This window comes from Sorex fumeus, unplaced genomic scaffold (genome assembly GCF_029834395.1).
Source record: "Sorex fumeus unplaced genomic scaffold, SorFum_2.1 ptg000010l, whole genome shotgun sequence".
Lineage (NCBI taxonomy): Eukaryota > Metazoa > Chordata > Mammalia > Eulipotyphla > Soricidae > Sorex > Sorex fumeus.
In genome coordinates, this window is record NW_026606067.1 from 36,528,066 (window position 1) to 36,553,826 (window position 25,761).

At 43.1% G+C, this 25,761-nt stretch overlaps 1 protein-coding gene across 1 annotated transcript; it reads right to left on the reverse strand.

Annotated features, from left to right (window-relative positions):
* Window positions 1–16,637: 16,637 nt before the first annotated feature.
* GHSR (growth hormone secretagogue receptor) lies at window positions 16,638–20,628 on the reverse strand. The gene is made up of 2 exons (XM_056110808.1): window positions 19,833–20,628; window positions 16,638–17,070 (listed from the first exon to the last, which is right to left on the reverse strand). Exons 1-2 carry the CDS (start codon window positions 20,626–20,628, stop codon window positions 16,766–16,768), a joined length of 1,101 nt encoding a protein of 366 aa, XP_055966783.1. The 3' UTR covers window positions 16,638–16,765.
* Between the last annotated feature and the right edge of the window lie 5,133 nt (window positions 20,629–25,761).

The window sequence follows — 25,761 nt, forward strand, 5'->3', positions numbered from 1 at the left end:
GGATGGGAGGTATACTGGGACCCATGGTGGTGGTGGAAAATGGGCACTGGTGGAGGGATGGGTACTTGATCATTGTATAACTGAAACCCAAGCACAAAAATTTGTAAGTCTACAACTACCTTATGGTGTTTCACTAGTAAAAATTTTTTTTAAAAAAGTTTTTACCTTGAATCACTCTTGTCTTGTTTATTCTGCTCTAGCCATTGACTTATGCCTCCTTAAATGTTTCCCATTCCGAGCACCAAATAAAGGATGTTTGGAAGATCCTCCCAGGAGGGAAGATGCATGTTGAAAGTAGACTATGGACTGAACATGTTTGCCACTCAAAGCCTCTTTTGCAGACCACAACACCCAAAAGAAGAGAGAGAACACAAGGGATCGCCCTGCCACAGAGGCAGGGTGGGATGGGAGGGATGGGGGTGGGAGGGATATTATCCATGGTGGTGGAAAATGGGCACTGGTGGAGGGATGGGTATTTGATCATTGTATAATCTAAACCCAAGCACAAAAAATTGTAAATCTACAACTGTACTTCATGGTGTTTAAAAAAAAAATTTTGGGAATTTCAAAATCACGTGGCCCTACTGCAGCCACGCGACATCATGTTATTCATAACCAGAAATAGAACACAAATTGTCTACTGTTGCCTTTTCAGCAATTCTGAGTGTTGGGGTAAAATCTCAAATAATAATAGTGGGTTTGTTGTCAAAATAAAAAAAATGTATCCCATTCCTTCCTCACTCAAACCTTTACTACACTGTTAATTGTGTAGTAAACTAGTAAACTAAACTAAACTAGTCCTTCTCCCTCAGCAGCTGATGAACTCATCCCTCATATTAGACTAAGAATGTCATCATTGCGTAGATGCCTTCCTGGGTACCAACACCAAAACGAGGCTCTTATGGCTCTCATATGGCATTTCTTCATATTTGTCCAAAAGTCTGTTGCAGATAAGCCATCCTGGTCAGTCACTGGTTCAGTGTTTTACTCCATCAAACAAACTAAGTCAACCCTCATAGTGCTGATTCATGCCATCTTATTTGAAATTTCTGTTTTAGTATTATTATTCTAAATTATTTAGTAAATTATTATTTAGTAAATAATTATTTTTTATCATTATTATTTATGATAATTTTAGTATGGGCTGGAGCAAAAGAATAGTGGTAGGGCATTTGCCTTGCATGCAAAGGGCCCGGCCGAGCTGGGTTTGATTCCTCCGCCCCTCTCAGAGAGCCCGGCAAGCTACCGAGAGTATCTCGCCTGCATGGCAAAGCCTGGCAAGCTACCTGTGGTGTATTCGATGTGCCAAATGCAGTAACAACAAGTCTCAAAATGGAGACATTACTGGGCCCGCTCAAGCAAATTGATGAACAACGGGAGGTCAGTGCAGTGCAGTTTTAGTATTATCTTTTTAGTATTATTGATATCGATGAGTTAATAAGGGAGTAGGATGAGAAGGTGGTGACTACATATTTCATATAGTTTGGGCTCTACAGGGAGTTAAGAAAGAACAAGACCAGCAGTGGAGGGATTGTGGGGTCATCTCAGTTCTGGGAGACACATGACACATCATTTCTGGGTAGCTTAAAGTACAGAAGAAGAGGACAGAGGTTCTAGAAACTCTGGATTCCAAAGTCCAAGAGAAAAGTGCCAACCTCATTTTATTTCTGAGAGCTTTTTTCTTGACTTATAGATAAGAAGGAACCAGAGACAGAAGCAGACATAGACCAAGACAGAGAGAGGATGTGCCTTCTTTTTTGTCATGTGCACTGATTGTGAGGACTCCAGCTACAATTTGTGGAGGGCGTTGGAACTCCATAGAGATATTTTGGAGGAATATAATTCAGTTCTGGTAGGAAATAAGTAAAACTTTATAGTGAAAGACTTAAAATACAGATGGAAGAAGCTGGCAGACAGAAGGATGAAATTTCAGGAGAGGGGGGAATGGAGAATCGGGAGGGTAATCAGGAGGTGGGAGGAGTAAGGAAGAAGAGGCCAGGTGGAAGACCTGGCTTTGCTCTGGGGCTGGGGACTAGGTCCCAGCTCCCACAGGAGCTGGAAGACAAGTAGGGCTGGTGGCAGCTTTCCCTGTGGTAGCAGCTCTCCCCTGTGGTAGCAATGGGCTCAGATAGTTCTCCACAACGGGTTTCTATTTCCTTTTATTTTGAATTGGCTTTAAAAAAGAAATATAACCACAACCATGCCCCACTGCCACTGCTATGTAAGCTCGTCTGCTGCCCTGTTCCAGAGATTCATAAATAAATTTCAAAAAAAAGATAAACTAGCTACAAAAAATAGCTTGGATACCCAACAGCTGCCCCCTTGTCTCCAGCTGGACCACCCTGTAAAATATTCTGGACTTTCTGGAGTGCGCAACATCTCCAAACTCTACAGTACTAACATACCAGTAGGAGCACGCCACATTGGATAGGAAAGTTATGGAGAAGACAATGAAGCTTGACTAACAAAAACATTAACATAGAAGGCTCAACTTGCAAAAACCAGCTTAATTAACCCTCAGACAAGGACTGAATATTCCCATGGTGAGATACAAACATTTCCACTAATTTTCTTTTACTGAAGTATTTTTTGATCACTTCATTAGTCATTTAGTGGTAACAAGCAATAAAATGATTGTGAGCCTGCTGTGGAGACAGGCTTGAGGGGTGGCTGGGAAAATGGAGACAATGATGGAGGGAAGGTGACAGTGGTGGTGAGATTGGTATTGGAATGCTGAATGCCTGTAACATAACATCATGAACAACTTTGTAAACCACAGTACTTAAATAAAATAGGGGGAAAAAACAAAATCAATGTATCAAGGAAAAAAATGAAAAAACAAAACCTAATCTAAAAACAATACATTCGTGGGGCCATATAGTGTTCTCATTTTTTTTTTTTTTGCTATAACAGAGCGATAGCACAGTGGTAGGGCATTTACCTTGCACACAGCCAGCCTGGCCGAGCCAGGTTCGATTCCTCCGCCCCTCTTGGAGAGTCTGGCAAGCTACCGAGAGTATTCAATATGCCAAACACAGTAACAAGAAGTCTCACAATGGAGACGTTACCGGGCCCACTCAAACAATCGATGAACAACGGGAGGACAGTGACAGTGACAGCTATAACAGAAGTGTCATAAGGTGGTTAAATTTTCTGCTAAACTTCCATGCTGAATTTTTATTTTTTTATGCTGATTTTTTTTTTTTTTGCTTTTTGGGTCACACCTGACGATGCTCAGGGGTTACTCTTGGCTCTGCACTCAGGAATTACTCCTGGCAGTGCTTGGGGGACCATATGGGATGCTGGGAATCGAACCCAGGTTGGCCACGTGCAAGGCAAATGCCCTCCCCGCTGTGCTATCGCTGCGGCCCCTCATGCTGATTTTTTAAAATGATGACTGAACCAATTTTTCATTCCCCCAAAGTACACAAGAGCTCTGCCTTCTTTGAATCCATGCTAGCACTTGATATTTCTCTTTTTTGGGGGGGGGACGGTCACAACCTGGCGATGCACAGGGGGTACTCCTGGCTCATGCACTCAGAATTACTCCTGGCAGTGCCTCCTGGCAGTGCTTGGGGAACCATATAGTATACTGGGAATCGAACCCAGGTCGACCGCATGCAAGGCAAATGCCCTACCCACTGTGCTATCGCTCCAGCCCCAACACTTGATATTTCTTGTGCTTCTGAGATTGAGATGGGTGGAATATTTAAAGACAGGATATCTGAGTTCAGCACATAAACTTAAGAATGAGCAGCTAAAAATGGAATCAGCAAAATTTAAAAAAATATTGAGAAACTAACACTGGAAATAATCCATTAGTCTCAAGAAATTAGTGCTGAGAGAAAGTCAAGCCCTGGAAGGACCCTCCCTGATTTAATTTGGTCTTGGAGGGACTGATTCTCCCACCCGCCATCTTCCACTCCCCAAAGGTGGCATACTCATTTTTCGACCTGTGGACATATAACCCTGATTGTCTATTTCTTCATTACCCACACTGTTTCTATCATCACTTCACGTCTGAAGTTCTTTGAAATATAGAGAAAGAAACTGAGGATGAAGAAACTGATAAAGGATCACAAACCACTGAAATCTCAGAATTTGGATGACCTTGATGTGTATATAATAGATAGACAACTCTTCATCCTGTCTCCAAAGACTAAACAAATGTTTGCACTATATACACAGTGTTGGAAGAGAACTTTGGAAAGGAATTATTTTTTTAAGACTATTTTACTGGTGCCCCCGATGCTTGAGCATCATTCCTTCATATTGAAAATATTTGAATTAACAATTAAGACAACTATTGCTCTCCAGCCAGAATGTCTTAGATTTGAAAATGTCCCCAAACCATCTCGCTCACTTACAGCAGACATCACGAAGAGATCACAGACTTTGATGTTTTTTAACTGTAGCCATCAGAGTGATTTTGGAAGTTAGATGATAATAATATTTATTGTCTAAATCAGAATACTGGGTACTGAAAAGGAACTGCTGAAAATATACAAATTTATTGTTGTTGTATATTCTCCAGCGACCCAGGGACCACACCCATAAGACCCACCCTGCTGGTGTCAGATAAATACCTCATTGGCCAACTTCCACTACCCAAATGCCACCATGCACTTTCCAAACCGTTTTCCAACACATCATAAGACAGTGAATACCCATTTTCCATAATTACTGCACCGTATTTGATGGGGTTCAAATATGGTGTGAAGCATGGGAACACCAGTAAGGGTGATTAGAGGCTGCCCTAAAAGCCTCCATCCCTCTCAGAGCCCGGCAGGCTACCGAGAGTATCCCACCTGCACAGCAGAGCCTGGCAAGCTACCCAAGGCATATTCAACATGCCAAAAATGGAAAAGACAATGGGCCTCATTCTCCTGACCCTAAAAGAGCCCCCAATATGGCAGCATTAGAAGGATGAGCAAGGAGAGGCTGATAAAATCTCAGGGCCTAACTAAACTGCCAAAATAAAGAAGGGCTAAAATGACTGTACTGTCAACACACATACACTGGCATTGGATGCATCCATCGAGGACCTGATTGGTGCAAGCACAGAAAATCAAGTATGACATCATTGGTCTAACTGAGACGAGAAGGCATCGATCACATCAAGTCATTTTCGATACTGGAGTACAACTGTTCCTCAGCACATGCGACAATAGAGGCATCAGTGGTGTCGGTGTCCTTGTCAACATGAACTTGGCCATGAGCACTGATTCATTCAAATGCCTAACAACCTGACTCGGACAATTACGCTTGAATAGATGTGACTCATTGCCAGTAGTTTTTAGATTCATCGTCTACATACCAACATCCAACTATGATGAAGAAGAAATTGAGAAGTTCTACATGGAGCTGTTGAAGTTCTATAAAGAAGACCACACCTTCTACAAGATCATTTTCAGTGATTTTAATGCTAAGATAGGACTGAGAAGGTCGCCCGAAGAACTCCACATCAGGACCCATGGCCTAGAATGGAACGAAAAGGATGAGAGACTGTCTGAGTTCATCATGTCAGCCAAGACCATCCATGGTAACTCACAGTTCTAGAAGGTTGAATATAAACATTGGATATGGGAGTCTCCTGGTGGACGGTTCCACAGTGAAATTGACCACATCATATTCAATCGATGCTTTTGCCTGACTGATGTCGCTGTTGTCCCAAAATTCCAAATGGGATTGGACCACCGTCTCCTTCGTGCAAAATTCTACTTCACAGAGTGGGGAGAAATGACGGCAAAGTTTAAGAAGAGAACACCCAGAATGACCACCAACTGGGTGCTCTTTTGCACTGTAGTGGCAACATGAGAAGATGCTGTCATTGACAACATTGTCGAGGAATATGATTGATTGGTTCAGCACCTCCATGACTGCACAAGAAATGCCAACAGTGGGAAGGCCACAAACAGATGCGTGTCTTTGGAAACTCTTTGGAGCTCATTTGCCAACATGGTTTGGCGAGAACCTCAGGCAATCACTAGCTTGTAAAGCTTTTCAGAGAAGCGATAAAGGAAAACCTCAAAGACAGAAGAGCAACAGTGTTGACAGATGCTGCAAAAGCCAGGAAAAGTATTCGCAATGCCCGCCTGTCCTTCGTCAACTACAAGACCAAGATGACTGCCCTCTAACGTCCTGATGGATCTATCACATCTTCCAGAGGGGCAATGGAGAAGATTATCCACAACTTCCACTCAGATCTCTTCAATAGCCACGTCCACCTGCCCACATACCAAATTCCACAGGATGGATATGTCATCCTCAGGGTTCCCCCTTCTGAAATCTGACATGCCATTTTGTCGATAAAGAAATGAACAGCACCCGGCCCAGACAAGGTCAAACCCAAACACCTGAAGGATCTGCCACCAGTACTCATCAATACACTGGCTCGGTGCTTCACACGCTACCTACCTGTCTGAATGCAAGGTTCCGTCCCAATTGAAAACCAGCAGGACCGTTCTGTTGTATTAAAGGGAGACATCCAACTATCACCCAATATGCCTGTTGTCCATCATCTACAAGCTGTTCACTCAAGTCATCCTGAATAGAATAGAGAGAACACTAGACGAAGGACAATCATGTGAGCAAACCAGGTTCAGAAAAGGATTCAGCACGATCGACCATTTCCACACAGTGACCAAGCTCATTGAGGTTTGTTGGGAGTTCAAGATACCACTCTGTCTAAAGTTCATCGATTCATCGATTTAAAGAAGGCCTGGAAATGCTGACCCTAACCGAGTGTGAACAAAAACAGCAGGTAGAAAGTAGACAAAGGACCAAACATGATGGCCCCTCAGTATCTGTATTGCAAACCATGATGTCCAAAGTAGAGAGGCAGGGGTTGGAATCGGGGGTGGGAGTGGGGGATGTGGTGGTAGTGGCAGAGGGATACTGGGGGCCTTGGTGGTGGAAAATGCGCACTGGTGGAGGGATGGCTGTTCGACCACTGTATGACTGAAACTCAATCATGAAAGCTTTGTAACTTTCTCATGGTGATTCAGTTAAAAAGAATTAATTAACAAAAGAAAGAAATGGAGGCTTCACCATAAAAAAGTGGGTGGGACTTAACTAAAACTATAGAAAGATTCTGCTTTCACATATCTTCATTCATATTTTTGTTTTTCCCTGCTTTAAAGAAACACAGATTGAAATCTATAGATTGTAAAAAAAAAACCTAAGAAATAGTGGCAATTAGAATTCATATGAATTAGGCTACTTTAGGTGACTGATACTGTCCCTTTACCTGACTCATGTAAACAACCTCAAAGAGCAGATATTCCTATTAGAGTATTGAATAAACCAAGACCAAGAATGGTTAATACTAGACTGTCATCCAGTGTCCCATGATTGAGGAAGTCAGAAATAAAAGTGTTTGTCTCCAAAGTCAAGGTAAAAATAACTTGTCAAACCCTGGCCAGTGCCATTAGCAAGACTTTTTGGCCTACTGGGGTCAAAGCCAGACAGAGAGTGGGAGGAGGGTTTTAGATTGCCGATCTTCTAGGACAGGTGCCACAAAATGGAGACATTACATTTTTTTCCAAGTGCTAAGAGGTAATAGAGGCCATTTAATGAGCACATACTTAGGGAGTTTAAGGAACTTGTTGGAACTTCAGCAGCAGAACTGAAATGTGAGCTTGGTTTCTCTCTCTCTACTGCTTTGAAATTTACTTCCGTGGAAAGCTCATATTCCAAGAATGAGTGTTAACCAAGGTATCATCAGGCTATAATATAATTTTTAAAAAATGCTTATCCAAGAACAGAAATCACGATCCAGTCTACCACCAAAGGCAGGCTTGAGATTCGTTTCACATGCTCAAATCACTGGGGAGTTTGGTTTAGCGTTTTTTGTTTGTTGTTATTGTTCTCTATTTTAAAAAGTAAATCCGAGGTAACATTGGTTGACCAAAATGTAAATATTTGTTCATATGGTATAGAGATACAATGTTATCACACATATTTACAAGTAGAATAACCTAACCCCTCCACCAACATCATCAAACACTTCCATTTCTGCCCTTTGTCCCCACACCACCACCCCCCACCACCCCCACCCCTGGAATTTTAGTCAGACTTCTTATCCAGCTGAAAAACTCAGCAAGACAGCTCAGAGGCAAAATGAAATCTGACTCAAAACAGGCCCCAAGGCAGCTGCACAGACTCAGAAGTCAGGGTTAGTACTGGGCATAGTAAGTCTTGTGTAGCCTAAGGACACACACCTCATAGAAACAAGCAAACCTGAGGCCTTCCAGTTGGGTGGGTAGGGAAAATTATTTCTCTGAATTCACTGAATTGTTTGCCTTTATTTCTATAATATACATATTCCCTGTAGAAATACTGGAAATTATATAAAATATTTCTACAAACCAGGGGTGTACCATTAATTTTTTTTGGTATGGCATCTTCTGTTCTGCAAAGAGATTTTTATTCCTTAGCAGATGAGACAAAGTGTTCACTTAAAAGTCTTCTCACATTATTAAAACTTTACTATGATGTCATTCTTTAATGCCTGCAAAGTATTTCAGGGCAGGGATGTGAAAACTTGAGAACCTAACTGATCTAGGTCAAATTCTAGTTCAGCCACTTTCTAACCGTGGGGGAGGGGGGGGAACTTATTTAAGTTCCTTCTTCATTCCAGAGTAACAATCCCTGGGTGTATTGGGAAGATTCTAAGAGAAAGTGAAACATAAATGCTGCACCATTTCTTGACTCTACTTAACCAATATCAAATTATTTAACATTTGGATTTTTCCATGTTTTCACAATTATAAATAAGGTGCAGTGAATGCCAAACAATGATGAACAAGTTGAAGCTGAATTGTTCAAAATGAACATAGTAACAGATCAGTTTTGGTGCTTCTCCATAATTAAGTCTTCACGTGAAATGACAGAATCTTAAGTTATGTAAATTTTGCATGTGTTGGATTCATATTGTGAAAATATTTCTCAAAATACCTCTCAACTGTCTTGATACTTAAGTTGATGACCCCTTGTAGGACCTGGTCATGATATCACAGGACCAGTTGTGAGTTATGAGTAAGGAAAAGAAAAATTAGCCTTTATAATTTGATCCCAGAATACAAGACCTATGAAGCTTCAGGCAAGTTTTCTGTCCTCCCTTCTTTGGACCTTACTACTAGTTCCCTGGTTTGACCACAGGGATGAGCCTGAAAGAATGTGAGGGCCTCAGTTAGCACTGAAATGGAGAAGAGGTGAATGAAAGAGGATAATAGATATTGAAATTGGCTTAACAGATCTATTAAAAAAATAATCCCATGAATTGGTCAATTTTGAATTACTCTAGTGATCACTACTTATTGCCCAACATACAATTTTATTTTATTTTTATTTTTTATTTTTTTGAATCTCATTTTTTTTTATTAATGAGACATCATGAAGTACAGTTGTAGACTTACAAATTTTTGTGCTTGGGTTTCAATTATCACTTAAATCAATTAACTTCCCGTTAGTCGTCGATTAGCTCTAGCGGGCGCCAGTAACGTCTCCATTTGTCCCTGTCGCGTGCTAGTGTAGACCAATGGCATTTGTTCGCTCTGGGAACATGAAGAGCCTCAAACTGATCATTCATGATCTTGATGAAGAAGTCTGACCATGTGGTAGGTGGGTGGCCACACGGTCTTTTGACATCCTGTAGAATCCAGTCGGTAACAGCTCTAGTCCAGCGGTCATCTTTAAATCTCATTACGTGACCAGCCCATCTGATTTTTGACACCTTGGCAAATGAGACAGCATCCCTGATTCTTGATCGTCGACCAATGTCGGAACTCCGGATTCTTTCTCTCATTTGAGTGAAACGTGATATTCCAAGCATAGCTCTTTCAATTCCTCTTTGGGAGACCCGAATAGCATTCCCATCCTGTTTGCGTAGGGCACAGGTCTCTGAGGCATATGTTAATGCAGGAAGAATAGTGGAATCAAAGAGATGTGCCCGGAGCCAGAGCCGTATGTTCTTCGTCCTCTTAGCTATTTCTTCGATGCTCTTGAAGGCGTTCCAAGCCGCTCTCTTCCTCCTGCGCAGCTCGGGTGCCAGGTCATTTGTCATGTTGACTTCTCGACCTAGGTACACATAGCTGTTGCATTCGGAGATGGTCGTTCTGTTGAGAGCTAATGGAGCGTCAGGAACGAGGCTGTTTCTCATAAACATTGTCTTCGTAAGACAACCTGAGAAGGGTTTCAATTATACAATGATCAAATACCCATCCCTCCACCAGTGCCCATTTCCCACCACCACGAATCCCAGTATCCCTCCCACCCGCTTATCCCCCCATCCCACCCTGCCTCTGTGGCAGGGCATTCCCTTTTGTTCTCTCTCTCTTATTGGGTGTTGTGGTTTGCAAAAGAGGCAATGGGTGACAATCATGGTTGGTCTATAGTCTACTTTCAGCAGCCCAGCATACAATTTTAAATGCTACTTTCAAATTATAATTAATTCATGATAAGAGTGTACATATGTGATTTTGGGGCATATAGAATGAGTCTAATTTTCACATGTGGTGATGATCTTTTCTTCCAAGTCATGTTCATTCTTAGAAATCATTTTTGGTTTTGTTTTTTAAGCTGAAATGGTACTGATGGTCATTAGATATTTTAAAGTCTCTTCATTAGCAAATACATATCAGCCAATTTTATCAGTTCTCTGATTTTAGTTTTGAATGTATTGCTCCCTGGAATCTACAGGCCTGGAAGCAGATACGTAGGTGACATATAGCCAGTCTGTTCATTGGAGGGTAGTTCTAAGCCATACCCATGGCTACTCCAGGGTTATTCCTGGTTCTGTGCTCATGAGTAATCCCTGACAGCTCTAGGGTAATCACATGCAGTGTCAGGGATTCAAAACAGGGTTGAAGCCACTCAAGGCAAGCACCTTAACTCTTATGCCACCCTTAGGTCCTATGTATAAAATCAACACTGAATGTGTAAAACTACTGAGTACAAGATAGACAAAAATTATTTTCTTCATTCAAAGCAATGATCTTTGGTTCACACAGCAGTCAAACATCATGGCAGTTGCAACATTTTGAGTTTGGGAGAACAGACTAGAAGGTGATAGAGATGCAGGAAGTGTGGGGTTCACAGTCTATCACAAGACACCCCAGTCTTCTTATAAAGAACTCTTTCCTATAGGAACCGCTTAGTTCATTATAAATATTGTATGACCCAGGGTAATAAAATTTACTATAATGAAGACCCCCTCACAGCTGAAAAATATGATTTTAGAAATGAAAATAACAAAATTGAACTCAATATCATCAGAGGTAAAGGCAAAATATCAGAGGCAAAATGTCATATCTTGTTATGTTATCAAGATGCACAATCACAGTCATGGTCGTGGTCCTCCCATTGTTCATCGATTTGCTCGAGTGGGCCCAGTAACGTCTCCTTCGTGAGACTTGTTGCTACTGTGTTCGGCATATTGAATACGTCACGGGTAGCTTGCCAGGCTTTGCCATGTGGATGAGATACTCTCAGTTACTTGCCAGGCTCTCGAACCGGGCTGGCTGCACACAAGGCAAACGTCCTACCCGCTGTGCTATCACTCCAGCTTATGTAGACTTTAAAAAGACTAATCACCTCACATCAGTGAGATTGACACACATCAAAAGAATAAAACCAACCAGTGTTCTCATAGATGTGAAGGAAAAACCCTTCACCCATTACTGGTTCAACCCTTTTTTTAAGAAAAAATATATGGAAATTTCTCAAAAAGTTAGGAATTGACCTTCTATGTTATCCTGCAATTCCACTTCTTCACATCTACCCAACAGTGCAAGAACACTAGTCTTCAAAGATATCTGTGGGCTGCTGGGGAGAGAGTGGGTAGGGCACTTGCCTTCAGTGTGGCTAACCAGAGTTTGGTCCCCTGAATGCCATTTGGTCTCCCACCACTGCCAGGAGTGATCCCTGAGTGCATAGGCAGGAATAATCCCTGAGCAGTGCTGGGTATGACTCTTTGCCAAAACAAGAGAGGGTAAAAAAGAAAAGAAAAGACATTTGTGTTTTTATGTTCATTGTAGTTTGATTCATAATAGCCAAAATCTGAAAACAATACATGTCCAGGAACAGATTATTGCATTATAAAACTTGTGGTATATATATATATATACACAATGAAATAGTGTTTGGCCAAAAGAAAAGACAAAATCAGGTTTGAAGAGATTATACAATGGGTAGGACACTTGCTTTGCACATGGCTAACCAGGGTATGATCCCTAACATCCCATAAAATTCCCAGAGCAATGCCAGTAGTGATTCCTGAATGCAGAGTCAGGAGTACCCTGAACATTGTTGGGTGTGGCCACAAATCAAAAACAAAAAAAAAAGAAGAAGAAAGGACAAAACTCAAGCAATGCTATGGAGATGTAACTGGACAGTATGCTGAATAAAGTTAGAAATAAATGGACTGGGGCTGGAGCAATTGCACAGCGGGTAGGGCGTTTGCTTTGCATGCGGCCAACCCAGGTTCAATTCCCAGCATCCCATATGGTCCCCTGAGCACCACCAGGGGTGATTCCTGAGTGCAGAGCCAGGAGTAACCCCTGTGCACTGCCGGGGTGACCCAAAAAGAAAAAAAAAGAAAAAGAAAAGAAAAAGAAATAAACGGACAGGCACAGAATAATATCTTTAATATGTGAGATACAAAGAAACATATTAAGGGACAAAAATGGTTACTGGCAACAGATTCTAAGAATGGTCTATTGAACTAACTAACAAGGTGGAGAAAGGGATAGTGTAAATAGACAGGAGGGAAGGGCATTCTGGTAGAGGCTACAGTGTTGGAATATTGCATGTATGTTTGAAACCTTATCATTAACAGTATTATAAATAATGATCCCTAAAATGAAACAGAATAAATGAAATATACATTTATTTATATATTTATTAAGGTACTTAAGGACACCCAAAGGAAACAAAATCAATGCCTAATTTCCTAAGAGATACATCTTAGTTATAGTAAATCCTTTAGCAATTACTAATACTTTGGATTTAAAACACATTGAAGTCTCATCATTTGCACTTATGACACATTGTAACAGCACAGAACAAGTAGTAAATTGCATACAGGAACAACAGCAGCAAGTGAAGCAAGAGACTAATCTGAACACAAGAAGTGAGCTCTCTAGAACTGAACATACAAGAGTAAGGGCTTAAAAGAGAAGAGATTTTAATGTTTGAATCAGAGTTTGGATTGGAGAGGCTACAGTCAAAGGAAGTTTTCAAACTCTTCTTCCCAGATACTTTCTGTAGGGAGAGGAATTCATCCTGAAAGAGAAATGGAATACATTTGGCAGAATTTTCTGAGCATTTCCATGAAGGGTGCCTTTTGGTTTGTCAGTTTTGGGATAACCAGCGGTCCATCAAAGTCTCCATCGTGAGACTTGTTACTATGTTTGGCATATCAAATACATCAGGGGTAGCTTCCCATGCTTTGCCCTGCAGGTGAGATACTCTCCGTAGCTTGCCGGGTTCTCCGAGAGGGGCAGAGGAATCGAACCCGGGTCAGCCCAGCTGGCCGCATGCAAGGCAAACTCCCCTACCTCTGTGCTATCACTTCAGCCCCAAAAATGTAAACTCATTTCTAAGGTCTTTAAAAAAATTATTTTTTTGAACATCACCTGGCCATAGTACTATCCTCCTGGTCCCTCTAAAGTCAATTGAGTTATTTCTATAGCTTTAAGTTAGAAAATAGGTTAGAGGGGCTGAAACGTTACAGCAAGTAGCGAGTTTGTGTGTTAACAGCCCACTGAACTAACATCTGTTACTAATCAGGTTACAATTGTGTATATTCTAGCTAATGCTGAAGCTTTGATTGCAAAATAACCAAGGAATCAATAGAAAATAAATCACGAATGATATTATCTTTTTCTTTTAATGATATTATTTACACTAGACTTGGTATTCCTGAACACAGAAATATTCTAATCTATTTTTTTCACTTAGACACTGACAAGAGATTGTGTTCTGTGCAATATTTATGTTACATTTTAAAGATTTACACAGTATTTTTAGGACCAAAGTATTTCAGACACCAGTCTTGCAAAAAAACTCACAGTGTTACCTTTTGTGTGCTAAATTCAAGTAAGTGGATAAGTGAGAAACAAAATCTTGCAGCTAAAATTGCCAGTGCTGAAAAAAATAACTGTAAAATGTAATGACTTCAGGTTCTTAGTAAATGTATTAGAGTGGAAAAGTAAGTTCAGAGCAAATGCCATCACAGCAACCATCATCACAATAAGATGTTGGCAAAACTAACTTCCAAGGTCTGGTCAGATACTAGAAGTATTTCTAAATTTCATTGCCTCAAAGCTTTTAAATGTTTTGTGGAAATCAATGATTTCCCTAAAGCAATCATTGAAAAAAATTTAACTCATGCAACAGTCACTTTCTACAATGTAAAATAACCCAATCTTTGATCTTGTGACAGTGTAAATTGTGGTGGCTGAATATTCTGTTAAATAACCAGGAAAATGTAAACAGATTAAATAAAACCAATTTAGTATTAGTGAAGAATGCTAGGAGTGTAATTATCAGCAGCAGACACATTCAGTGCATGTATAAATTTGGCTGATTTGTATAGAAACGCTCCATTTCAAATTTCTTTTTATTCATACACATGACTATGCGAGGATATAAACAACCCCTTAAATTGCTTGAGCGCAGTTTGACTCAGTGTCAATGAGAGATATTTACTTCATGCCTTAAATATATCTGTTCATTACCTACTACAACTAATTCACAAGATCCTTGGGTTACCAATAATAGAGTTTAGGGCACACACTAAATATGTATAAAACGATGATTTTAAAAATAATTTCCCTCAGGATGTCTCTCTTAGAATTTTAAGTCCTTTATGAAGTATGAAGATATAAAGAAGTTAGAGAAATTTAAAAGACAATGATAAGTGGAAACTAAAGATTCCTGTCTCTTAAAAAATCCTCTAAGTTCCCATGTAAAACTGGTGAAGGACAATGGTGCTTTTGTTCTTCTGTAAACTCTGCTAAAAGGCCATGACTAAGGAAACCTCAAGAAAGGGAGCATATTGATAAGCGGCCATGAACTGAATGAATAACCAATTTACTGAGCTTTTTCATTTAAATTAAATTAGTAGCATAGTTACTAGTAGTCAGGAGGATTTCAGAAATGTTTTTTTACAGAAAACATTTTTATCATGTTTGTATTTTCATTTTTCTAAAACAAAATGCAAATTATTTCTAGATAATTTTACTATTTTTAAAAAATGGAGATGGTGTGATTACAAGCATACTCAACTATTCTCAGCATTTACACCTTGAGGAATCAGACCAGAGCTGACCATGTGCAAAGCAAATGCATTAACCTCTATTCTATCTTTTGATAGGATAAAGAAATCAACATGATATTCATTCCCCTAATAGACTCAATCAGTTCTATTGTTGAACCTCATGTAGAAATTGCACGACCCTATTGCATGGGCTATGAAGAAATCATTTTTAGAATACTATATTTTACATGCAGAGATGCTTATATAGGAACTAATGTTACCATCAGTTAAAACTTTGGATCTATAGCCATAATGTACAACGTTTAGCTGTGTCGAGTCTTTCATAATTAAGACTAACAGGGAAAGTAGTAATTCAAATAACATATTTCTACTTACACAGTGCGGAGTAGAGAGAAAAACTAATTTGCAGATAGAACATAAAATTCTTTAAGTAAGGACCATATGAGTTTTAAAAGTTTGAAAACAAATAAGAAGTAACATTTAAGGAATTCTGAATTTTTTATCAATTGAAAGTTTTGTTTAGCAGGTTTCTATAAGTTTTCCAGATAAAGGCCTTGTGACTGGCATAAGTATTGTTAAGACAAATTAAGTAGTTCGTGAGCCTCTAAACTTTCCTTTCCTGAATACTAACTTGTGTTAAAAATGCATCATAATTCATTTCTATTTTTTCAAGCATGAAGAATGAGGCATTTAAGAGAGATGTTTAGAACTTTTCACTCAAATAATATGTGTGTTTATTTTACCATAAATAATCACGGAATGAATTTTTATTTTAAAATGTTTTAAAAGATCAAGAACAATTTTACCATAGAGCTGCATTGTCCAATATAAAGACTAGCGCCATTTGTCTATTGATCACTGACATGTGGGTGGAGCACTGAATCTTTAATTTTAATTAATTAAACAAATTTAAACTTGTAGTAGTAAACTTTGTATGAATATCTGTAAAATTCTCATTAATAATGTTGATATTGATAACTATTTTGCACTATATTTATATCTCTTGTATAGCACTAATCTAGAGTTATCGGCACATTGCTACATTTTTACAATTTACATTTTACACTTTTTAAATTTTAATGTCCTTTGAATCAAAACTGTTTTACCATCATGAAAAAGGAAAAGGAAATTGAATGTTTCCTACATTTTAACTAAGATTTTCACCAGCTTCCTAGTCATTACAACATACTAAGAATATTGTAATTGACTCTTGGCACTTCCATTTTTCTGGAAGTTGCAGAGCCCTTTCTAGCACCAAAAACAGAATGCAAAAATCATAGAATGCAAAATTCTGGATATGCAGAAAGAGTGTATGAAAGCACTAATGAGTACGCAATCAAACCTGCAAATTTTCTTCTTGTTCCCCCCAATTGTCTCCAAATCACTAACTCCAAATTTAACCTTCAACTTCCTCCCAAGTTCTCTTGGGCTATGGCTTCTGTTTTGGAATACTAAGCGATGACTTTGCTCAGCTGTGCTTCATCATGTCTTAATACTAGATTCTGTCCAAGCACGAGAACTTTCATCCTTCAGTGTGGAGAGCTTCCTCTGGGAGAAGGGTTCGAATCCCAGAAGTTTGAACACTGCCACCCGGTACTTCTTTGACATGATGTTGTACAGAATGGGATTGATGGCTGCACTGACGTAGAAGAGAACAAATGACACCAGGTTGCAGTATTGGCTGATCTGAGCAATCTCCAGGGAACCAGGTTCGAAGGATTTGGAAAATAAATATCGTCCTACGTGGAAGGGCAGCCAGCAGAGGATGAAAGCAAACACCACGACAGCTAAAGGGACAATGAGAGAGAGAGTCAGTTCAAGCAATAGTATAGCAAATCACATTCTATTTTTAAGATAGATTTTCCAATTATGCGTGGCATGACCATTGACTTCAGAGCAACTTCACGCTCTGCACTTTGCCATTCCTACATTTTAACTAAGATTGAGTCTGTCTGGAACAACAGGTCAATGATTTTCACCAGATTCCTAGTCGTTTCTATTTCACAACTCTTTGAGTGATTTTGTGGATGAGTGGGCATATTAACTCAACTAACTAGACAATTTATTACAGTATACCACCTTTTATATGTGTGTCAGACACACCAAAACATATTTGAAGTAAAAGAGTAGTACTAAGTAGAACTTAGAATCATATATACTATAGACTCTCTAAGTTAAAATCTCTTAGGAGCACAGCAAACTTGCTCTTTAATTTTTTTTTTAATATTCCACATAAACTGAATATGAGACGAGATTTGAGAATCACTCAGATGGATAATAATTTACCACCTACAACAGGGAGAACTAAAGAGGAATAAACCTTATTTTATCATCTATCCAAGTCTTATTGTACCCATGTAAGGCGATTTTCCCCAAAACCTTTGAATTGCCAGGTTTTGCTTTTTAAAACTTAAAAATCAGAGGCAAAATAACACAAAGTATATTTTTGTTCTTCACCACTTTGGTGATTCTCTTCAAACTGTCAAGGCCAATAAAAATTAGCATCGATGTTGAGACACAATGTATGTCATCAATGACTTAAATATAGCACAGCGGGTAGGGCGTTCGCCTTACACGCGGCCAACATGGCCGACCCGAGTTCGATTCCTCCGCCCTTCTCAGAGAGCTCGGCAAGCTACCGAGAGTATTCGATATGCCAGACACAGTAACAACAAAGTCTCCAATGGAGACGTTACTGGGCCCGCTCGAGCAAATTGACGATCAACGGGAGGGCCTTTACCTTTTACCTTTACCCTAAACCAAATTACGTGGTATAAACAGACCAACAGAGTTAAAATAGGAATAGGTTAGTCCCCAAGAGACTCTCACATTGTGAATGCCACTGGTCTAGAAAATGAAAAATTTTGCATTCTTTGAATCAGCTCGACCCTTTTATTATACAGGATTCCAGGAAGTGTAAAATTGCAAATACAAAAGCATCCTGGAATGACTTCTCCAAAACATTGCACATGCAAATAGTTATAAAATGTTGACTATAATGTGGAAACAACAGAATGCACAGATTCTGGTCTTGAAAAGGCAAGAGTTCTAATTTTCTTATATGTTAACACAATTTCAATTGCTTCACGTGTAACAAGCACACATACTAAACAAGATGAATTTATGCAATAAGGATGGCAAATCACTCTCCAGTCCTGCCTTCTCACCAAGATGTTTTCTGAAAGATCTTTTTGGGAGGAATAGTGAGTGCCAGATGCTTTCACAGACTGCTCTGTGGGAAACCGGCCTCCCCTAGTTTATCTCGGTTTATCCTGTCTGGAGAGACAGGTAGTCATGAAAACAAATGGAGACTCCAGCGCTAATTTCCCCAGAAAGCTGTAGAAACAGCAGCAGGGTAAACAGAATTGATGCAATTATCAGAGGGCAGTGGGGGGAAGGACAGAGAATGCAGGTCAGAAAGCAAATCTCAAGGTTGAAAGAGCAATGAATCATCTCTGACAGCATTAGTCACATGGATGATGTCTCTGGTTAAATGGACCACTAGCATCTCTTAGGCATTCAGGAACGGACACAGAAACTTGAACCTCACCCGGCAGGTGAAAGAAAGACCGCAGTCAACTTTTATAGACCGTCTCAGTTTTGAAGCAAAGTTTCTGGGATTCTTTTTCTTAGATGCACTTTTGGGAAAGAAGGGGCATTCTTTCACGAAGAAAGAAATGCTGTAGATCAGAGCTAAAGGGCAAAGGGAGGCCAAGAGCCAATGACCACCACGGCAGGCAGGGAAGGCGGAGGAGAGAAAGAGAGGAAGAGAAAGGCAGCACTGCAAAGTTGAGGGGTGGTGGCAGAGAAAGAGATGCCAACATGATACAAAACTGAGAGAGCAGACAGACAGACAAGACAGATAAACATCAGCAGACAGGCTGAGATGGAACCCACGTGGCAGAGAACTTAGGGTGAAAAGAGGGTTGGAAGCAAGGCTGACACCCTCCCCTCTGGACTATCATTGCATTCATCTGAGGAACATAAAGCAACAAAATGGGAGACTAACACCCAGGAGTGACTGAGATTAGTGCCAGGAATTTTGCTCCATGACTTGGAGGTCAGCCACACGTGTTAGGGGAAAAGGAAGCTCAGATAGAGAAGGGAACACCAAACAAAGGGTGCTGTGAGGATCCTCCCAGGGTGGGAGAAGCATGTGGAAAGTAGACTACAGACCAAACATGATTTCCACTCAATGCCTCGTTTGCAAACCACAACACCCAAAAGGTGAGAGAGAACAGAAGGGAATGCCCTGCGACAGAGGCAGGGTGGGATGGGGGGAATGGGGGGTGGGAGCGATGCTGGGACCCGTGGTGGTGGAAAATGGGCACTGGTGGAGAGACGGGTATCGATAATTGTATAACTGAAACCCAAGCACAAAAATTTATAAGTCTACAACTGTACCTCATGGTGTTCCACTAATAAAAAATTTTATAAAAGAGACACAAAGGAAGTGGGAAAAGAAAAGAAAAAAGAAAAGAAAAAAGAAAAGAAAAGAAAAGAAAAGAAAAGAAAAGAAAAGAGGGTTGGAGCGCGCGCGGCAACCCACCCAGCATCTTCACGGTCTGCTTGTGGTTCTGGTCCCGGACGGAGGTGCCCACGGCCGCCTCCCCGCGCCTCCGCCGCCACAGCGTCCTGCTGATGAGGCTGTAGAGCACCGTGAGGCAGAAGACCGGGAGGAAGAAGAAGATGCTGGACACCCACACCATGACCGTGAGCAGCCCGGAGCGCACGGCGAACTCGGTGGCGCGGCACTCGCTGGTGTCCCGGGGGTCCGTGCCGTTTTCGTGCTCCACGCCGACCAGCACGAAGATGGGCCCGGCGCTGCAGAAGGCCACGGCCCAGATAACCAGGATGACCAGCTTCACGCGGCCCTTGGTGACCACCACCTTGGCCCGCAGCGGGAAGCAGATGGCGAAGTAGCGCTCGACGCTGAGCGCGGTGATGCTGAGCACCGTGGCGTAGGTGCAGCTCTCGCTGACGAACTGGAAGAGTTTGCAGAGGAGGTCGCCGAAGTTCCAGGGCCGGTACTGCCAGAGGCGCACGAGGTCCAGCGGCATGCAGAGGAAGATGAGCAGGTCCGAGAAGGCCATGCTGGACAGGTAGAGGTTGGTGGTGGTGCGCAGCTCGCGGAAGCGCGACACCACCAGCATGGTGAGCAGGTTGCCCGCGATGCCCACCACGAAGAGCGCCACGCAGGTGGCCGTCACGCCGGCCAGCAGCGGCGCGGGGAACAGGGGCAGCAGCTCGTCCGGCAGCGACGCGTTGTCGGCCGCCGGGTCCCAGTCGGGCTCGTCCAGCGTGAAGTTGGGTCCCGGCTCGGGGCTCGGTGTCGCGTTCCACATGCTGCCCGCACCGCACCGCCGCCGCCGAGCGGAGCGGACCCCTGGCCGGTCCCTCCGGGCGCGCGCGAGAGAGTTGGAAGCAGGCGCGGATGCAGGGCGCCGGGATGATGCTTGGAGAGGAGGATGCTCGGGGAGGAGGATGCTCGGAGAGGAGGATGCTCGGAGAGGATGCTCTCTCGGGGAGGATGCTCGGAGCCGAGAGCGAGCCCAGGATGGGAATCCGCGGGGCAGGTGCGCTGCGGAGCCCGGGGCGGGGACCGGGAGCGGGTGGGAGGGACTGGGAGGGAGGTGGAGACGGAGACGAAGAGGAAGGAGCGGGTGGCGAGCAGGACACCGAGTGATCGCCGCTCCTTCTGGCGCCTCCCCTCACCCTCATTTGCTCCTCCAAACTCCCTCTCACCCAATCCAGCGTCCAGCGACTTCTCCTCCCCACCCCTCACCCCCCCAACCCCGGCAGCAGGACAACAAGTCCAGCGGCTTCTCCCGCACCGGCGGCGCGCGTGAGGTCTAGGAAGCGCTGGGCACCGCGGGGAGGGATCGCCGCGCGCGCTCTCCTCCTTCTCCTGGTCACTGCCTGCTGGTGGTCACCCCGGGAGTGAGGGCAGAGACAGAGGGGAGCTGCGACGGTAGGGGGAGGGGGCGCCCTCAGCGACTGGGACCCGAGAACTTCCCGCGACCCTGGGGACAGGGGAGGGGGGCGTGGAGAAGTGTCCCTGAACCTGGAACGGGGGCTAGCGAGTGAACTAAGAGAGTCTGAGAAGACCTAGGGGGGCGAAGCCAGGCTCCCCTCTGGGAAGGTCCCCAGAAGAAACGGGCTGAGACCCGCGAGCACAAATCCACAACCATGCCACGCGGAGTGGGGGATTCCCGGACGCTGCTTTGATTCCCCACCTGGGTGGGCTTGCTGAACGCCAAGGGGAAAGATGTGCGAGTTTAAATTCTTTGCCATTCCAGACCTCCCCCGGCAGGGAGGTGCGAACCGCGAACCTCAGGGAGGACCAGGGCCCAAGGGCCAAGGGCGCAACGCGCGTGGGGCGGGCAGGAGAGCAGGAGCAGGGGAGAGGAGTAGACGTAGCAAGCATTGTGGAGACGAGATAGAGGATGATCAGCCTCTGAGCTTGCTGTGCTCACTTGCGCCTGCTCATCGCCGTTTTCTTGAAGTGGCCAGGATGTTTTGAAGACCCTTGGGTAGGGGGTCGAGTTGGTACCCGGTAAATACATTGTTGGAGCAGCTTTGCAGTCACGCAGCGCCGCGGAAATGGGTAGAGGCCTCCTGCGAGCCGAGAAGTGACTCCCCTGTTCGCCACCCGACAGTCTGCTGGGTGCTGTCAGCTGGAGCGTGTAAGGTCGGGGACCCGTGGTTGCCCCCAAGCGTATCCACCTCTCAACACCCGGGCAGCCCATGAGCATTTTCAGCACCGTGGTCAGCGCCAGCGCCGTCTCCAAGCGTGGTTTAGCTCAATGGAGCTGCAACCTTGGACCCTCACTCTTTCCTTTTCTCCTTTTTCTAAAAAAAAAAACAAACAAACAAACAAACAAAAAACCCAGCTATTGAATTGCCTTGAATTACCAAGTTACAAAGTTATTGATAATTGACCTTCAGGCGTACAATGATGGAACACCAGTTCCTTCCCAGTGCCCCCTTCTCTCCACCAATGTCCCCAGTTTCCCTCCGAGCCGTCCCTCCATCCCATGGCAGGCCCTTGTTCTTTTTTCTTTAAGGTGCCGTGGTTTGCAATACTGTTACTGTTAGTATATCATGAATATCACTTTACCTCCTGTCAGCACCCAGTTCTCATCCAAATTGAGCACTTCCCTGATCATTGTGGTAGCACTGTAGCACTGTCCTCCCGTTGCTCATTGATTTTACTCGAGTGGGCCCAGTAACGTCTCCATCGTGAGACTTGTTGTTCCTGTGTTTTGCATATCAAACACATCATGAGTAGCTTGCCAGGCTTTGCCGTGCGGGCAAGATACTCTCGGTAGCTTGCCAGGCTCTGCGAGAGAGGCAGAGGAATTGAACTCGGGTCAGCCACGTGGGCGGCATGCAAGGCAAATGCCCTACCCACTGTGCTACCGCTCCAGCCCATCATTATGGTAACCTCAGTTTTTTTTCTAAATAAGACTCGGCATCTTGGTCTGGCTTCAGAACAGGGGAAGATTCCTACTTATTAGGCAGCTACACTGACCACCTCCTGGTTTTAGGCACATACCCTGACAGCCTTATCTGAGCTCCCCTGCAGCTGGTCTAACAGAAAGTCCAGCCAGGAGTCATAGTAGAGGGGGTGGTGCATTTGCCTTGAATGTGCTCAACTCTGATTCGATCTTCAGCACCCCAGACGGGTTCCCCTGAGTCCTGACAGAAGCAATCCCTGAGCACAGAGCCAACAGTATGCCGGAATCACAGCTGGGAGTGGCCCAAAACAAAAACAAATAAAAAAATAAAATCCACGCACTGTTTCTGAAGGCTTTACCTTCATTTTAGTGTATTTGTCATAGTTTTGGGTAGAGATTTGTCACATTTTCCTCTTGGAAGTTCATCAAAGCTAAGACTGAGTGTAAGCAAACATACACCAATATTTCCATTGTAGTGAGAGGTTGCATGGAGGAGGCTTGAAAGGTAGACTTCTACATGCCAGGGAGGTGTGCCATAGATGTTGGAGCAACATGACTGTTTAAAATAGGAGCCACATGGGCTGGAGTGATAATACAGCGGGTAGGGCGTTTGCCTTGCAAGTGTCCGACCCAGGTTCAATTCCTGGCATCCCATATGGTCCCCTGAGCACCGCCAGGAGTAATTCCTGAGCGCATGAGCCAGGAGTAACCCCTGTGCATCGCCAGGTGTGACCCAAAAAGCAAAATAAATAAATGAATAAAATAGGAGCCACAGATTCTGATGGGGTAATTGGCTTGAATCACCTGACTGGCAGGCCACCAGGACAAAGTCAGTCATTCTCCAGGGGACTTGGGGTTCCAGGACTATATCCAGGATTATATTATATTATATATTAACTCAGGCAACCATACTCTCTTCCATTTGAGAAATTTCCCCAGCCCCCAAACTACTATTTTAAAAATATTGTAATTAAGACAAACCACTCATTATTAATATTTTTGAAGCAATATTTTGAATTTAATAGTTCTCACTCACTTTATTTTATTAGGATAGATTTATAGATTTTGTTTAGGGGCAGAGAACAGAATACAATAAGCAAAAATTCTGTATGTTGCAATTGCCTAAGAATGTAAATAGAAAAAATGTGGAGTATATTTCTAGTGTACAAAATCCTAAAGCAATGATGATAGCACTGTAGCTCTGTCCTCCCCTTGTCCTTCATCGTTTGCTGGAGCGGGCACCAGTAATGTCTCCATTGTGAGATTTCTTACTGTTTTTTGCATATCAAATATGCCTTGGGGAGCTTGCCAGGCTCTGCCGTGCTGGGGGTGGGGGGTGGATACTCTAGGTAGCTTGCCAGACTCTCCAAGAGGGACGGAGGAATTGAACCTTGGGTCGGCCGCGTGCAAGGCAAATGCCCTACCTGCTGTGCTATGGCTCCAGCCCAATGGTGATAGTTCTGTGTAGCACTGTCCTCCCATTGTTCATCAATTTGCTCAAGCGGGCTCAATAACATCTCCATTGTGAGACTTGTTGTTACTGTGCTTGGAATATTGAATACGTCACAGGGAGCTTGCCAGGCTTTGCCATGCGGGCGAGATACTCTCGGTAGCTTGCCGGGCTCTCCGAGAGGTGTGAAGGAATCGAACTCGGGTCGGTCAGGTCAACTGCGTGCAAGGCAAATGCCCTACACGCTCTGCTATCGCTCCAGCCCGATGATGATAGATGGAGGAAATTTATTTTGATTAAAATTTGTCATATTGAGGTCCAGGAGATGATTCATAGGGCAGGAGTGCAGTTATTCTTTGAGTGGACAGCACTGGGAGCCACTCTCCACGCACTCTACTGGACTAGAAGTAACTCCAGCACTGGCAGGTATAGCTCCCCACAAAGAACAAATTACACACATTGACCAAATTGTCACTAATTTAACTGCGTTCAATAGTCTTATAAATGCAAGTATGTTTGTATTGTGTGGTAAGGAAGAGGAATACTATTGACAACTCTTTTTGTTTGTGTTTTTTTTTTTTTTGAATCACTGTGAGATACAGTCACAAAGCTGTTCATGCTCAGGTTTCGGTCATACAATGTTCCAATACCCAACCGTCCACCACCACCATCAATGACCCCAGTTTCCTTCCTCCACTCCCCGATCCCCAGCCCAGCTTGGCAGGCACTTTTCCTTTCTCCCTACCTCTCTCCATCTCCCTCTCCCCCTCCATCTCCCTCTCCATCTCTCTCTCTCTCTCTCCTCTCTCTCTCTCTCTCTCTCTCTCTCTCTCTCTCTCTCCTCCTTGAGAATTATGGTTTGCCATACAGATACAGGGAGATTATTGTATTTGTTCATTTACCTACTTTCAGCATGCAGTTCTTATCCAGAGTGATCATTTCCAGCTGTCATTGCCATAGTGGTTTCTTCTATATCCCAACTGCTTTACCCCCAGCACTTGAGGCAGAATTCCAACCATGGATCCATTCTCTTGACCCGTGTTTCTGCTGTTTCATGGGTATTAGTCTTGTACTGTGAATTCTTTTGACTGTCCCACAAATGAGTGCAATCATTCAATGTCTTTCCCTCTCCTTCTGACTTTTTTCATCAGCATGATCCTTCCATGTCCATCCATTCATAAGTACATTTCATGATTTAATTTTTCTTAACAACTGTGTAGTATTCCATGGTATAGATGTACCATAGTTCTTTATCCAGTCCCCTGTTCCTGAGCACTCAGGTTGTTTCCAAATTCTAGCTATTGTGAACAGTGCTGTAATGAACACAGAAGTACAGATGGCATTTATGCTGTGATTTTTTTTTTTGTTTTTGCTTTTTTGGGGGGGAGTCACGCCTGGAGATGCACAGGGGTTACTCCTGGCTCTGCACTCAAGAATTACCCCTAGTGGTGCTCAGGAGACCATATGGGATGCTGGGAATCGAACCTGGGTTGGCCGCAAGGAAACGCCCAAACCACTGTGCTATTGTTCCAGCCTCCTCTGCTGTGTGTTTTTGTGTGCCCATGTAC

What these genes read in the sequence shown, in the direction of transcription:
- GHSR (XM_056110808.1), bottom strand. Translation starts at nt 20,628, where the DNA reads ATGTGGAACGCGACACCGAGCCCCGAGCCGGGACCCAACTTCACGCTG. An exon ending in GCAGACCGTGAAGATGCTGG is followed by an intron (nt 17,071 to 19,832) that starts GTGGGTTGCCGC and finishes TTGTCCCTTTAG; the next exon opens with CTGTCGTGGTGTTTGCTTTC.